The sequence below is a fragment of the Pezoporus wallicus genome, unplaced genomic scaffold, assembly GCF_028554395.1.
Source record: "Pezoporus wallicus isolate ANWC-B61680 ecotype Strahan unplaced genomic scaffold, APGP_CSIRO_Pwel_v1 contig_11493, whole genome shotgun sequence".
NCBI lineage: Eukaryota > Metazoa > Chordata > Aves > Psittaciformes > Psittacidae > Pezoporus > Pezoporus wallicus.
The window spans coordinates 778,190-794,728 of NW_026635895.1; the positions used below are offsets into that span (position 1 = coordinate 778,190).

General features: G+C 48.0%; 1 protein-coding gene and 1 long non-coding RNA gene across 2 annotated transcripts in view; one reads left to right on the top strand and one right to left on the bottom strand.

The window, feature by feature from the left end:
* The window catches only part of SYT14 (synaptotagmin 14), a 76,025-nt gene extending 67,825 nt beyond the window's left edge, over positions 1-8,200 (bottom strand). Inside the window, exon 1 of the mRNA XM_057398506.1 lies at positions 8,125-8,200. Within this exon, the coding sequence (XP_057254489.1) occupies positions 8,125-8,137 (13 nt within the window). The 5' untranslated portion in view covers positions 8,138-8,200. The remainder of the gene's footprint in view (positions 1-8,124) is intronic.
* Positions 1-16,539, top strand: part of LOC130593409 (uncharacterized) — a 139,114-nt gene that overhangs the window by 108,571 nt on the left and 14,004 nt on the right. The gene's annotated exons all lie outside the window — the stretch shown is intronic.

The window sequence follows — 16,539 nt, forward strand, 5'->3', positions numbered from 1 at the left end:
CAGCTGGCTCAGCCTTGCCCAGTGCCCAGTCCATCTTGGAGCCGGCTGCATTGGCTCTGTGGGACACAGGGGAATCTCTTGCAGCTACCAAAACCTCACCACACAAACCAGATACAGTAGCTGACACCCATTCCGTCACGTGCACCTGAAGAACCCACCTTCGCCTCTTAGACACCCTTACAGAGTGAAAGGCTGCAGCCAGAGTCCCCTTCAGGTCTCCCCAGGCCACACAAAGCCATTTTCCAAGCCTGTCCTCATGTGCCGTGTATTCCAGCCCCCCCCCAAGCAGCGCAGGCAGTGCTCTGCTGGAGTCTCTCCAGTTTGTCAGTCTCTCTCATACTGGGTTAAGACACCTGGATACAGGGCAGAGGCACAGGGCTGGTCCATTTCATCTCCCTGATCACCAGGACCCTCGAGTTCCTTTGTGCAGAGTTCACAGCATCCCAGCACATCAGTGCTGGAAGGGCCCTCTGGAGCTCATCCAGCCCAACCCCTGCCAAAGCAGGGCCACCCAGAGCAGGGCACACAGGAACGTGTCCAGGCAGGTTTGGGATGGCTCCAGAGAGGGAGACTCCACAACCTCGCTGGGCACCACTGAAAAGTCTGTGCCCATTCTCTTGGCACCACCTTTGAGATGCTGACCTGCATTGATGGGATCCCCTCTCAGGCTGCTCTTCTCTGCACTAACCAGGCCCAGCTCCTGCAATCCCTGCTCACAGCAGAGATGCTCCAGACCCCTGAGCATCCTTGTGGCCTCTGCTGGACCCTCTCTGGTAGCTCCTTATCTGTCTTGCACTGAGGAGCCCAGAACAAGAAAGACAGGTTGCTCCTGGCCAGTGTGTCTGCAGCCTGTAGTGCTGCACAGGCTTGGAGTTTTCAGTTGTCCTTCAAGTTCCTGCTGTTCCCTTCCGCCCATTCTTTGAGCCTGCTGAGCACCTACCAGAGATCACCCCTGCCTTCCATCTAATTAATCACCCACAAGCTCAGCAAGGGCCATTCCATCCCATTAACAACCATGTCACACAGCCTTGGCTCCAGTATCGATACTGGGGTGCGAGTTAGGCTACTGTGTGAAAACCACCTTATTCTTCGCTTCAGCAACAAACCCATCTTAGTAGCTGCAGCGGAAAATTACACTGCAGTGATAGAAGTCTTTGTCACCGGGTGTAAGTTTTGGGACATACTTTTTATATGATAAACCTCTTTCCTACTGAGAGCTGTGTTTTAATCAGCATTTGCAGGAGCCTGAACTAATTCAATGAACACTTACTTCGCATTTTATTCAACATTAGACAATTATTGTTTTCCCTTGACAAATCCATGAAATTCCAGTGAATGACAACACCGTGCAGGCTGAGAAGCATGAACAAGGTGAGGGGCACGGTGCTCATTACAGCCCCAGAGAGCCCATCCTGTCAAAGGAGAGGAGTAGCTGCTGCTCACACACACACAGACATGGCCATGGATTCAGCAGAGCTGCTTCACTCCTGCTCCGTGACCCTCCATCAGGCAGTCAGCTTCCAGATCACGGGTCAGGCTGGCCACTGTCTCAAGCATGCAGGATTAGAAGGCCATGTAGTGACAGGACAAGGGGTGATGGGTTCAGACTGAAACAGGGCAAGTTCAGGTTAGATCTAAGGCAGAAGCTCTTCCCTGTGAGGGTGCTGAGGGGCTGGCACAGGGTGCCCAGAGAAGCTGTGGCTGCCCCATCCCTGGCAGTGTTCAAGGCCAGGTTGGACGCAGGGGCTTGGAGCAAGCTGCTCCAGTGTGAGGTGTCCCTGCCCGTGGCAGGGGCTGGAGCTGGATGAGCTTTAAGGTCCCTTCCAACCCAAACCAGGCTGGGGTTCTATGGCTGTTAAACGAGAAGAAAACAGTGCTGTGCAGCAAATGCATAAAATAGAGGTGTTATGGTGCAGAAACATAACAGGGGATGCAAGTGATAAAGCCTAACACACTTAAGGTTAACATGTCTGGAGCATGTGAAACCACTAACGCTTTCGCTGTGAATATAAGCTGCTTAGGAAACCCATTCTTATGCTAGGCTGTTTCAGACAACGTATCACAAATCTGTTCTAAAAGACAACCATAATGAAAGCGTTCTGGCTTACTTATAGCAACAAATATAGTCCTTGAAATACAGCCTCATACCATGAGGTGACTTTGAAGAAGAATCCGGGTTTCAATGAGCAGACAGCTAACTGGAAAGGAAAATAAGCAACAGCTGGAAAGGCTTCCACAGAACAGCATACCCGACATACTCATCAGGCCATCCCCACCCAGGGTGTTAAAACACCTCTGCATGCCTTTAGTACCCTCTTTACAGTTCATTCTGCAAGTAATACTGCATACATACAAAATGACATGGCTGAAGTTGAACGCTCAGAAGTAGTCAAAAAAGCAAATTAAAAAGCAAACCGTGTTGGAATTCCCTAGGAAAGAACAAGTTAAAAAAATCAAATTTGCCATTTTACGTATTCATTATGTGCCCACATCTTGTCTGTTTTGTGCAGTTCTGTCCCACCACACAAGTCACAGAGAAAGGCAAAACCAGAAGTCAATAAAAATGGTTAAAAACACACACGGGTTCCATATGACGAGTGCTTTAATAGAACAAGACCCTTGGAAACATAGATGCAACAGATGGTGGGTGTAAGCAGGTGAATAAAGAACAGTTACTTACTTGTCTAACCCACTAATAACAGAAATAGGCACCAAATTAAATTAGCGGCAGACGTGCTCAAGACCAGAAGTTTTCAAGAGTAAAAGTCAGCAATCAGCTCTCAGCAAAACTCCTCCTGTGAAGACTGCCTTCCTGCTAGCACCATTGGAAATGACTGCTATCCAGTAATGTCTTACCCTAAAGTCATCCACCTGCCCTCACTTAAGCTGGGAATATTTTGTTCGTTTTCCGACCACAGAAGTCGCAACAAACATTAACTTTTCATTTTCACCTGGAAAATGTTTCATTTTAGTTATACTTGTCATCAACAGAACCAGCAGTACTCATCAGTGCCTCAGCAATCAGTGGCAATCAAGCACAGCATAGGTACTGCTGTTTCTCAAACAGGTTTTGCATCTGATCCTACGCTCCCTGAAACGGAGGCAAGCGCATCCCTGGCTTTACAGAAGCCAAAAAGCAATGGAGATAGGGCAGATTTTCCAAGCTATGGCACAAAGTAGAGACGTTGAAAACAGCATCACAAAAACAGTATCATCTCAGCTTCCTTTCTAGCCAGAATGACCAGAACAACACCCCCCCAACCAGAGCAGCAGGTCGAGGGAAATGGTTCTCCTCCTCTAATCAGTCCTCGGGAGATCCCACCTGCAGTACTCTGGAGCCCCCAACACAAGAGTTATTAGGTCACAAACTCACTTGCTGGCTCACAATGAACTTGCAAGAGCATCTCCAAGTTTCTCTATGTCACTCTAGAGGCAGATTTACATAGCAATCAGAGAACACCTCCCACCTCCAGCCGTTAAACACTCAAAAATTAGGAAGCACAAGGACTTGAAACCCACTTCAGTCCCCAGGTGCACGTTTGGTTTTCTACTCAGTACAGGACCTTTGCCTTCTGCAATTCAAAACCCGACAATACGCAAGGAAAAGTGTGAGTGTGCCAGCTGCGGATCCCTCACAGCACTCATTACAAAAGCTGGAAGAACTGTAGTTGAATTAGGCTGTGAGTAAGGTGAAGAGAAAACATGCCCCAATGGTTAAAGCAGCTCAAAGTTCTCCACAAGACAGTAAGAGTCCTCCCTCTCTTACAGATCCCCTACACTTCGATGGGGATCTGTATTTTCAGTCAGCTAGTGACTGTGTGTTTGCGTTCCTCATGCCCATCCTAAACCCCAAGAGTTCCAATCTGCAAAAGCACTCAGCATTAAACATGAGCAGAATTCAGGAAGGATTTCACTCCGAACACGTCAACTGTTCTTCAATCAAGTATGATAGCTCCATCTCAGCCCACAGGTTGCTCCTCAAAACGAAGTCTCTAAAGCATTAGAGGTTAGATTACTGTATTTTCTTTTGAGAGGTAGCCTACTCTGTTTTCTAGAAGGAAACACAGACCTGACAGCTTCCTGCGTAGGATCATGGAACAGTTAGGGCTGGAAGGGACCTTGAAGATCATCTAGTTTCCTTTATTTCGGTAGATCTACAGCACAAGAGTGATGGCGGTGTAACACAAATCCCATCAGAAAACTGGTGGGTTTGCATATGGCACAGGGTTTTACTCTCATCAGCAAATGATGCAGGGAATCATCCTCACGATGACAATTCATACCAGGTACTGAACAGTTTTCACTACAGACAGCGAATGAGCATAAGGCAGCATTAAACAGATTCTGCGTGGCTGATCAAATCTGATATCCTGACATTTGATCCACCCCCTATTCAACAAATGTGTTTAAAAGTGGGCATAAGTATGAAAGACAGCTTCTTATGTTCAGGCTTTATTTCATACTGCTGCTGCTGCTGCTCAACCCTTACCAACTTGCATTCAGAAGCACTACTGACAATTCAGGTCAGTGCTAACTTGAGGACCTCTGTATTACCTTACACCCTTCTAGTACCTGCGCCAGTGACACCTGAACATCCCAGGTAACTTGGGAGTCAGGCTAAAACTGCTCCCCAGCTTGGATTCAACAGATGAGCCGCACATACGACACCCAGGCACTGTACACAGCTCAGTGCTCTTCAGCTTCCTTTTCTGGATTCTGGCAATTTGCAGTTAGACACAGTTTTCACATAACCTGTATGAAGCAGCATTCTAAATCCTCCCTCTTCTTATGCCCGTAAACAAGACGCAGGTTCATTCAGTAATTTCTGTCTTTGTTTCCCAAGGAAATGAGTGTTACATAATTAAACAGCTCATTTTCTGCCCCAGCCTTCCGTCGCTACCAATTCACTGGCTAATTTAAGCCCAAATTGTCAGGAAGCTTTAAGATCTTAATACTATCAGGATTCCATGTTTCATAAAAAGCACAGCAGTCAAATACAACACAAACACAGCCAACCAGCCCGTAAATCCCTGCACAGCACATGCAGCCGCAGCTCCCTGCTCCCAGCCAAGCAGCTGGAAAATGAGGAGAAGGAGGAAAACCTTGTTAGAGAGCTCAGGACCAAAAAGAATTGACTCAGCTCACAGAGGTTCATCTCTAAATGTATTCCCCTCCTTGGGAAACGTACACGTCTCTATAGCCAACATCACACTAAACCAAGCTCAAGTGCGGCCCAAGAACCTGGTAAAAACAGATTCATGAGGATAGGCAAAATGTGCAACCCTGCCTCAGAGAAAGCATGCACTTAACCTCAGATTGCCCACCAGTATGGTCTTACTACTGCTTCCAGTGTGGCCTTACTCTCCACCACATTTCCCATCCTTCCCATGCTCAAGCTGCCTGTATTACATGAATTTAACCTTTCCCTGCGAAGAAGTGGAAGTATTAAACAATAAATAACCTCGCAACTTAAAACATTATGGTTTGGAAGACAACCATACAGAAACAAGAACTGGAAGCACAATTCTTTAATGTCCTTTGAGCCAGAACTTTCCCAGTTGGGCTGCTCTCTGCTGGTCCCTCACAAATCTCAGATTGCCTGACCTGCGCATGCTATAGACTTGATGTCTCCCTAAAGAAGGAGGGCTGAGGAGCTGGCACAGGGTGCCCAGAGAAGCTGTGGCTGCCCCATCCCTGGCAGTGCTCAAGGCCAGGTTGGACACAGGGGCTTGGAGCAAGCTGCTCTAGTGGAAGGTGTCCCTGCCCGTGGCAGGGGGTTGGAACTGGATGGGCTTTAAGGTCTTTTCCAACTCAAACCAGTCCGGGATTGTATGAAAAGTAAGAAAGCACGGACCAGAATGACAGCCCTCAGTGGCCATGGCCAATGGCTCCTGCTTCTCCATAACCCCTGCTAAAAACCCCTCACTTTGGCAAAACCTTGGGGGCTTAGTGATAGAACCCATGCAAACTGGTATGCTGTCAAAATGACACTGGAAATGGTACTTACAGACTTTCTGTGTAAGAACAGCCCAAAGCACTTGATTCCTTGCAGCTAACAAATCCTATTGTAATTTGAGCTCTTTCAGTTTTGTGCACTCTTCAAATATAACTGAGTGTGTCCTGCTTTGAAGGAATCATAGAAATACAGAATCAGCGACATTGGAAAAGACCTTTAAGATTATCAAGTCCAACCATTACTCCAGGACGGTGAAGACCGCCACTAAACCATGTCACTGAGGGGGGTTTCAGACTGCATAGCTATTCTGCAATCAGAAGTTTTCACTCTTGCTCATTTCCCATTAAATTTACCCCCAAAAAAGCAGCTAAAAAATAATGTGGACAACCGCAGGGTCTTTAAAAACTTAGCAGAGTATTTCCTGCTTACTTAAATACGTTTACAAGTGTACTTGGACACCATGTAAATGCTGTATTTTGACACTTTATGAGTCCTCTGGTTTGATCCTGACTTCAAGAGTCAGTATTCACCCAAATGAAACTCGTAGCTTTAAACACTGCTGGCCAGGAAACAGTACTGCTAAAGAGTACAATCAAGGCAGGCACAAACGGGAAGGAGAGAACACTGGGATACGGAAGGAAACCCGTAACACCTACTAACAAACCTACGACAATTAGCTGAAAGCAACGAGGATGCTGCACACCTGCTACAGCCCACAGCAGCAAACCCACTGCATTTTCTGTCTTCAGGAAGAGCACTAAACCAAGACCTAGCAGCTCACTTTCACAACTGGATCCTGCTTCTCAATCCCACTCCACATCTCACTGTGTAAACTACGCACTTCTCAAGAGCTTAAGTGCCATTTTGGCAATTTCACATAAGTGTCTACAAAGGCAGCTGGGCGGTTTCTGAAGGGCTGCATCAGTTGCCAAGGCTAGACTGCGAAATCCTCCGAACAACTGGAACAACCTGGGATGATGCCACCTGAAGTGAAAACAGAGGCAGATTTTGAAGCACTGGGTTTCGTGGGGGTTTTCTGAGCTTGCGTTACGTACGAAGCCAAGACCCAGGAGAGATTTCTGCCACCTTCCTGATAACAGCAAGAGGGCTTTTCGGCAGAACAGAACCTAACCAACTTAAAGCTGGCCAACTCAAGGCTGCTGGCGTGCACAGCCTCCAAGGCTTTGCTTGCGCAGTGCACCTTCTCCTTACAGAGGCCTGAATTACTAATTCAAGGCTACTGACAGCACGGGAGCATCCCACATGCAAAACAAACAAGCGCAGTTGGATCCTTTCCCCCTGTTCTCCTTCATTCCTCAGGTTACGACAGCAGATGCTTTCGGAAGAACCCAAGTCGAGGAAGCAGCACGCTTTAGGACCTTCTCTGGCTGGAAATAAAGTTCTGGGATTTTATTTTTGTTTTAAGAAAAGGATTTCTAACGAGGTGTAAAATCCCTCCCGAGTCGAGAGGGAAGGCTGCAAAACAAAGCTCAGAAACCAGCCCGTGCGTTGTGCAAGGGCTGGAACCCGATGATCTGAAGGTCCTTTCCAACCCCAACCCTCCTCGGATTCTAACCCTGCCTACGAAGACGATCACCTCCGAACCAACCCAACAAGTGTGTGGCACATCCCACCGCCGCTTTGTTGCTGCGAAGTGATGACTAGGAAGATCGGCGGACGCGAGCTGCTGTACAGCCCGTTAGCTCCCAGGAGCCTGCCTCGCCCGGGGCATCCGCGCTCCCAGGGACGCTCAGTTTCAGAGCGGCTCCAAAGTCTCTCTCCGGGTTACACGGCTGGAAATCGCTGCGCACCTTCTGCCCTCTGCACCCGAACCAAGGGGTGCTCCGGACACCCCCGAGCCGCATCAGCCCCCGCCGACCCCCGACCCAGGGCGACCCGCAGCGGCTCCGGGCTCCTCCAGTCCCCACCGCGGCGCCCACGGCCCGGCCCGGCCCGGCCCCTCCGCGGTGCGGCGGGAGCGGAGGAGGCGCCGCTGCCGCTCCCCTCAGCCCGGCTCCGGGGGAGCCGCTGGGCTCCGGCGCGCCCCCCCCCTCCCGGCGCGGTGGGAGCCCGCCCCCGCCACCCGTGCCCGGGGGAGGAGAGGGAGAAGGAGAGGGAGAGGAAGGGGGCGACCGGGGGCGAGGGGAGCCCGTTATTGGCCTACTTACCGTCAATCGCCATGATCCGCGGTGGGCCGGACCTGGCGCCGCGCACGCAGCTCCCCGGGCGGCGCGGCCCCGAGACGGGAGCGCTGGGCGGAGGCGGCGGGGAGGGGCCGGGCCCGTGACTCCTCCCGCAGCCCTCGGGGAGCCGCGGGGCCGAGCGGGCGGGGGAGCGGCCTCCGCCGCGCCGGCACCGGCTCCGGCCGTGCCCCGGCGCTGCCCAGGCCACCGCAGCCCCATGGCACTGAGGCCTCGTCTCCACGCTGTGCGAACGCTTGCAGGGACGGGGACTGCAGCCCTGCCCTGGGCAGCCTGTTCCAATGCCTGAGCACCCTCTGGGACAGGAATTGTTCCTCAGCTCCATCTAAACCTGCCCTGGGGCAGCTTGAGGCCGGTTCCTCTTGTCCCATCCCTTGTTCCTTGGGAGCAGAGCCCAGCCCCTCCTGGCTCCATCCTCCTGGCAGGCACTTGTAGGGAGCCATCAGGTCCCCCCTGAGCCTTCTCTTCTCCACACTGAACCCCCCAGGTCCCTCAGCCGTTCCCCATCACACTTGGGCTCCAGGCCCTGCTCCAGCTCCGGTGCCCTTCTCTGGCCCCTCTCCAACAGCTCCGTGTCCTTCTCATGCTGAGGACACCAGCACTGCACACAGTGCTGCGAGCGGGCTCTCACCAGAGCAGAGCAGAGGGGCAGCATCACCTCCCTCAACCTCTGGTCACGCCCTGGGGATGCAGCCCAGGACAGGTGTCACTTTTGCTAAGTAAAGCAGCAGGAAGACGGGAATTGTCAGCATTAAAATTACCCGTGTAGCCTTCACTTGCTCCTCAGCACGGGGGGGACACGTCACAACACGATGCTGCTGCACGCTCACACGCTCTTTTTCTTCCTCCCATCGTACATCTGACTCTTGCACAAGACAGATGGCATTCGAGAGTGAATCAGGATGCTGTGGTGAATAAAGACACCATAAATCTCAGCTCTGGTGGCCTCCATTCCTCACCGTAACATTCTGCAACCGTAGCAGCCGGTTTCCCTATGGTTTTGGGGCTGCAAAACTGAGATAACCTGGAGCCACATACACAAGCACTCCATGTACCTCCAAAACTGGTTTAACACCTCCGAATTCACAGCAGCCTCACACTCAGAGCAGCCTCCCTTCCCCTGGCAGTCTGGGGCGCAGTCTCCAGTACTCTCCTCCTCACCTCCCAGAAGCTCCATGCAAAACCAGCAGCACACCGAGCAAAGAGGATGGATGTGAAATTCTTTTGCTGTGTACAAAAGTCCAGGCAGCGTTTGAAGCTATAGGGAAACCGAACCTGTTAGTACTTGCAAATAGGTTTGTTTGGACTGCCAAACCCAGGAACAGTCTCACAAGGCCTCTGGTACCAGTATAATCCTTCTGCCCAATGTTAAGTCACTCATCAGATCCCAGAAGCATTCCTCTCCGTTAGTCTCGCAGCCTTCAGGAATGCTGTCTCGCATGGAAAAATCAACGCCTTGTCTCGGTTTCATTGCTCACCTCAGTCAGAAGAAGGGAGGAGTTTAAAAGCCAAGGCCGCTTGAGCGAAACGGCCACCTTGGAAAACACAGGTCCCCCGTGACAGACGTTTGTCCAAGCAAGAAGCAACTGTGAAAAGGGTCTTCAAAGAGAAAATGTCAGCAGAACTTAAGGGCAAACACATTTCTCTGTGCCAGCACTGACACTTACCTCAGACGCCCCGATGATTTTCCAGCCGTTCCTAGAAAGTGTTTCAGCCCTGGAGTTTTCCGTTTGGATTGTCTTGATAGCCGTCTTTCTGATGATATTACTGTATAAAGGCTCCTGGGGGATCAAGTATGCAGTTAGAGTTGTTATTCTTCTCTTTATTATTACTTTTATTCCCTTTTCCCCCTGCTTTTGGCAGCATCCCCATACGAAGGGACTACAAGGCACTAATGCGAGCAAAACTTGCTGGGGCACAGGCGTCCCCCCATACAGAACCCAGGACTCAGTCTGTGAGGTGTTTAAAGAGTCCCCTCGAATCTTTGCAGAGTCTCCCATGTACCACATCTCTGTGATTCACAGATGCAATTCACAGAGTGGGGTGCAGAAGTCTGGATCATTGGACAGGCTCTTTTTGAGGGTGAGGGGCAGATACATTGGTGAATTAGCGACATTACGATGGGCACTCTTTGTCCAGGCTGTTCGTTTTCTCAACACAAAAGCAGTGATTTTCTACCGAAGCAGTGCTTTGCTCAGTTTGGAAAACCAGGTGCAGGAGCAAACACGGTTCCATGTCGATAAAGAAACAGCATGAAAAATACATATGAGGAACCAAAACACGACTTTGCAGAGCTGTGCTGAATCAGATCAGTTCTATTTGTGCTTTAGTTTCACAAGCACATGTTTAAAATGTCTAAGCTTTATTCAAGCATCAGATACTCCTGCCCACCACCACCAGAAGAGCCTCACTTTTCACCGTTACCAGGAGGGATAAATCTTGAGCAAACTTCCAAATCTTGACTATTTTTGTTTTGTTCCCATGGCATAATTGTGACAGTGTGAGCTATAGCTTCATCCTTCCCCTGCATAAAAGGAGTGCAGCTGATCCGTTTGGCTGTGTCATAGGCTTCCTACTAAATCCAACGGGCAATTCATTCTGCTGATAGCACTTACATGTGATGCTACGAGTCTGCCATTTGCAGACAGCTGCGCACAAACGTGACTGCAGCTGAACACGAGAGCTTAAGTAGAACTGGTAAGTCACTAATAGACAAACTAGACACAGGACCTTAAGATCATCTCTTTCCAAACCCCCTGCCATTGCCAGGGACACCTGATGCTAGACCACGTGGCCCAAGGCTCTGTTCAACATGGTCTTGAGCACTGCCAGGGATGGAACATGTACCGCTTTTTTATGTGGGTATATATATATATACATATAAAAAATGGGAAATCATTCCATTTTAAGACCAAGTCTGTTTAATATCCCTCAGTGCCACTGTTGATGCGCATTTTTGTGTGCGTATGTTTGTTCTATAGAATTACTTCTTTTTCTGCGCAGAACTCTGCACTGATTTCTCTCCAAAGCAGCAAATTTTTTCTGTGAGGTTACCTCACAGTTCTGAGTTCTCTGAGCCTTGCTGTAAATGGATTCTTTGCACATTTAAGGCACGATCCGTGCCAAACCTGTTTGGATTTTCTCTTCCACCTTAGCCATAATCTTAGTATTGACGTTTAAGTGAGCCGCCTTGATTTTATCCATAGAAAGCCTTTCAGTTTGAATATTTGGTCCTTTCACTTAATGGCATGTTCCAAGGTGGGTGGGGGTGTGTGTCTGTGCACGCACCCACACCAACCTGTGTGTGCGTGTGGCTTTCCTCTGGGTGTATTGCAGGCTGGAATGGAAACAGAACAGCTCAACACTCCCACAGACCTGAAGTTCTGCGTGTGTTTGGTTCTGGCTTATTTTGATTGGTGTTCTAGCCAGGAGCCTTGCAAAAGTCCCAGAAGGAAGCAGTGCGATGTGCGGTCCTATTCTACCCTTGTGGGTCATTTATAGGAAAGCAAAGCATCAGGTGTGGCGATGCTGAAACAAAGAGGCAAGGAGACAAACTCAAAAGCTCTAACCCATAATGTTGACATCAAAACATCACCCATGACCTCTGAAACATCTCCCAAAGCCCTATCTCCCAAAGATGTTACTGCTCCAGCAGATGGAAAGATGGCTAAGAACTGTAATGAGGTTTTGTGCCTTAACTGATTCGGGATATCAGTTTACAACTTACCCCAGGAACTTTTGGCAGCAGTTTTATGAACACTGCCAATCAGATTTGCCACTGAACGTCCATTCCGATTAGTCTCTCACGCAAAGCGCTCTTTGTTAGGGCACTAAAAACCTGACCTTTCAACATCAAGGTTTGCATTAGCAAGTTGTTGGCACTTGTGTAAATAATCTGCGACTGTTATTTAGCTCCTCATAGGTTTTGAAAGCTAGGAAAGACAGCCTGGGCCCTCTGACAGAAACTGCAGAGCTGCAGCTGGGAAGAGCGATCTACCAGATACCCTCAAGTCTGCAGCTGTTGGAACAGGATCATAAACCTGACTCTTGAAGCAAACGATTTGGCCAAATACCACTCAGTGTGTAACTCTGCATTGAGGAATAAATGACTGAGAAACTGGAAAACATTATTTCCAGCAGCACTTTCCTTCTGCTGACTTTGGGACTCCACAGAGTCAGATTTCCAACTAGGATACGGTTGGAAAAGCTCCTGTGAGCTAAGGCGAAGAGCAAAGGCTTTTGTTCAGATCCTCAATCCGTTTTCATTGTTGCCCAACCCATGTTTTCTCACTGTTAATCTATGGGCAATGCATCTGAACAGAAACAACAACTGAAAACTGAAATAACAACATGATTTTTAGTGCCTAAATAACAACGTGATTTTACTCCAGCCACGAGTCACACGCGGACTGCCGAGATGGACAAATTAGATATACTGAGTCTTACTGGTACACTCATAAAAAGCTTCACTGGATTGAGCTCCTACAGTAAACATGATTCCGCTGCGTTGCCTCGCACTGTTCCAAAACAAAAGCATCATGAAGATACAGCTAGCACCGGTAAGCGCAGTTCCAAGGAAATGTGCCTGTCAATGAGCGTGTGTGCTCAGACAAACCACAGAAATCATAAACCAAAACTGTGCCAAAAAGCCCTGTGCTGGATGCATCCAGAATCCAGGCAGATATGCCAGGTTGTCCATGAGAAGCTGAACTAATGAAGCGGGCTTCCTGCAGATGTAGTTCTGCGCTAATTGTCTCCATCCCTCCTAGTGGGACATCCCTAGCTCACCCCCATCACATCCTCTGTTATATCCCCAGCGATAATAGAACGTGTTGCAATTATTCCAGAGCATTGCCCTTGCTGTTTGAGCAGCCAAGGAGCTGCAGAACAAAAAGCATAAATGATGAACTGTCGTAACTGATTAATTCTGGCCTTTTCTTCAATGGGGGCAATAATTTCACACTCTTTTCTCTATGCAGAAGTGACTTTCCGTGAACAGAGAAGGAACCTAATTATTTCTGGGATCCTGATGAACTTGACCAACCGATCCAAAGCTGAAGCTTCCTCCATTTGACAAAGAGAGCATGTTCACATAAGCCTCATTTGCTTAGGAAATCAGGCTAAAAACCGCAAAGCTCCACAAATAGCCCACACAGCTCCAGCTGAGGATGCAAAACGAGCCCCTCGGCTACAAAACAACAACATAAAAATGAACAACAAAACCCCCCTTGCTTTTCCAAGGACAGGTATCACACGGGAGCCTCCCACCATACAAGCGGATTGGAATTACTGTAGTTTCCTACAGAACAGTTACGTGGACTTCTAATTAGAGAAACCATAGCATGTAATAATGAGATGGAAACAGGCAAATACGTTGTATGAAGAAACGGCCGTCCAGAAAGCCATGCCTATTTTTTTAATGGAACAAATCTCCATCAAAAAGCTATCAAAAGTAATAAAATGGAACAAAACCAAATCCAATCTCCGTTATTCATACTTAAAATATTAAAAGGCGATGGGAGGATACGACCCAGCTCTCCTGGAGGGCTATTTTTAGAAAGAACAGCATCCAGGATGCTAACAGAGCCTACGGGTCTGGTTCATGCCAGCACAAAAATAATGACCTTGCTCTCACGCCCTGATCTGACAGAGATGAGAGGCTGCAAATGGCTTGAATGGAGACCGAGCTGCATATGTAGCATACACAGCATTGGTTACTAAAACATTTCAATCTCAAACTGCTCGAACAGTACAAAGGTTTTCCTGTCAGAGTGCTAAAGCAGATTTCTCACCAGCTGGCCCTGAGGATACGCGAGTGGGAAGGAGAGATTCACCTCTCTGAGGCCCAGGTAGCTCATAAAAGCAGTACACGCATAGGCAGTGGCAGTAGCACAGGGAGTTAAAAGTCCTCCCGAGGAAAGGGAAATGACAACTGATCTGCACAGTGGTTTACGGTGTTAGTTACATACAGCGTGTGTGCCAGGCCTGTTTTATTGACTAGCCCTGGCCAAATCTACCCCCAGCCGCTGCTCTTGGCTAACCTTGACAAAGTCATTCCCGTTGCCATGAAACAGCTTCCTTTGCTCGCACTCTTCATCTCCCTCTAATTGCCCTTAGTGCTCTCTCTGATCCTCTGCTTTTGTTTCTCTGCCCTCCCACCTGTAACCTGGTGAGCTTGAAGCTGTCACATCGGGATTGCACAGAGTACTTTTGTATAGCTGCTCTGCATGTAAAGGAGGAGAAACTGGTCTCGGTAGAGAAGGCAGACAGTCTCTAGTCACAAAAGAGAGTGCTTGACAAACACTGTCCCCTTAGCAACTGGATAAGGCTGTAGCCACAGCCAGACCTCTTAGGGTCTCTCTCTGGAATGAATGGCTATCCTTAACCGTTCCTACTGGGAGGCTTGTGCAGAGTATATATAATCTGTGTTTCATTTCGCTCTAATTGCAGTGGCTTATTTTGTGTATGCTCCCGCACAGCCGAGAGCTCAAGCCTGTGGAGCACTCAGCACTTTCCCATTGGATTTAGTCCCTAGGAACAGTATTGTAAAAATTGTTTCGAAAGTAACAAGGGTTCCAAAGGCTGCATCCATCTAATTTCGTGCTTCTTTTTACTGGGAAAAGGTTTAGCATGCCTTGTAATTACCGCAAATACTCCAAAGGTATGCAGCACCATATGATCTACTCTGATTTTTGGACTTAGCAGAGCTGTTCTTAATGCTCTTTCTGACCATATGTTCCGTTCTTACTTTTAAAATATCTACCAGAACATGTAATTTGTTCTGATAGCACCACAAATATTCTGCTGATGCATTAATGACACTACTGAACCTAGGGAAAAAAAAGGCAGAATTGTTAAAATCACTGTTGAATGCAGGAACCTGTTTAAATACATGGTTTTGATTAACATTTTATTGCCTATTCAAAGAGTTCCTTCTGTGAAAGAAAAAACAACCCAACTAACCCACATTATATGTAAACGGGAAGCACAGCCCTGCTTCTTTGAAAGATGACTCCTTTATACAATTACAGCAAGATTAAGAATCCCACAGAAGAGCAGAGCTGTAGAATCACAGAATTCAAGCATTATTTGCATGCAGTACTCAGGCTTTATCTACATCTTTTGAGGTAATTAATGAAAAGCTACAGAATGAGTTCATTAAAACCATTTTGGATTTGCTACCTGAAGCAGGGGATTTTGAAGATTACCCCCGTTTCCAGCCTGGCTGTTACTTAGCAGCGTTTTCTGAAATGCAAATACCCATTTCTGCCTTCACACAGGCACAAATGAGAAAAGAGCCCCGCAGTAACAACTAGTCTGAGGTTAGTTTGCAACCGAAGGATGTAAACCAAGCCTCTTAAGAGCCATGAAACTAGCCTGCTTTTTCCTTTCCCAAGACCCAGCCTCTTCCATTAGAAGAACCAAGGCCATACATATTCTAGTCAGACCTCCTTGATTCCCTTCCAGCCTGAATTACCCTCTGCTCCTACTGATCCCCCATGGTAATAAGGAATCCAAATACTGCAAACTTACATTAAACTGAGGAGGATTTCCATAGAGACATGGCTCCAACCCTAGAACAGTAGGTAAGTAAACATGATGCCCCCAGGGATGCTGGCACCAGGCAGAGCTGCCAGGGCATAGTAACACTAGAGCAGGACTGGTTTGGTAGGGGAATGGATGAGGTGTGTTTGTAATGTGTGGAAACACGGGCAGCAATGCATTAGCCATATTGCTTTAAAACCTTTCCTTCTGCTCGATGGGAGTTTGACTTTGGCATAAATGCACTTTGGCCGTCTAAACGTCTTCCACAAAAAGACATACCATGATTTGCCTGCTTTTCAAACAGCTTACAGTGGACATAAGTGAAATAAAACAGTGTTTCACTTCAGATGCATGACATGCCCATCGAGTACCCACATACTTTCTGAGAGGGATAGATACACAAGTAACTTTGGGAAACAAATGCAATGGAAAACTCAAAGGAAACATGAGAAATACCCACAAATCTGTGAAACTAAAAAAAAAATCCAAATATCCTAAAAACCCAAGTTACAGTTCCAAGCTTGTTTTTATTACAATACTGTTAAAACTGTGAGGCACAGCTGTCTAAAATGGTGCTTCCTAAATTTCTGCCTTCTTTGTCCCTTTTCAGTATGAAACTTTTCATTCTTTCCAGCTACATCTTACCCTGCATCTCGAACCTCTCCACTACTGATCTCAATCTGCAATTACTTTGCCTTGGCAAGTCTTGCTGGCTCCCAAAATCGTTTTCAGTCCAAGAGGGGGTCCAAGTGAAAGCTGTATTTCTGCAGCACTATTTTCTTTGCCAGTTCTCCCAAAGTCACTGGGCCTTGCTGCTGGTTATCATTTGTGTCCTCC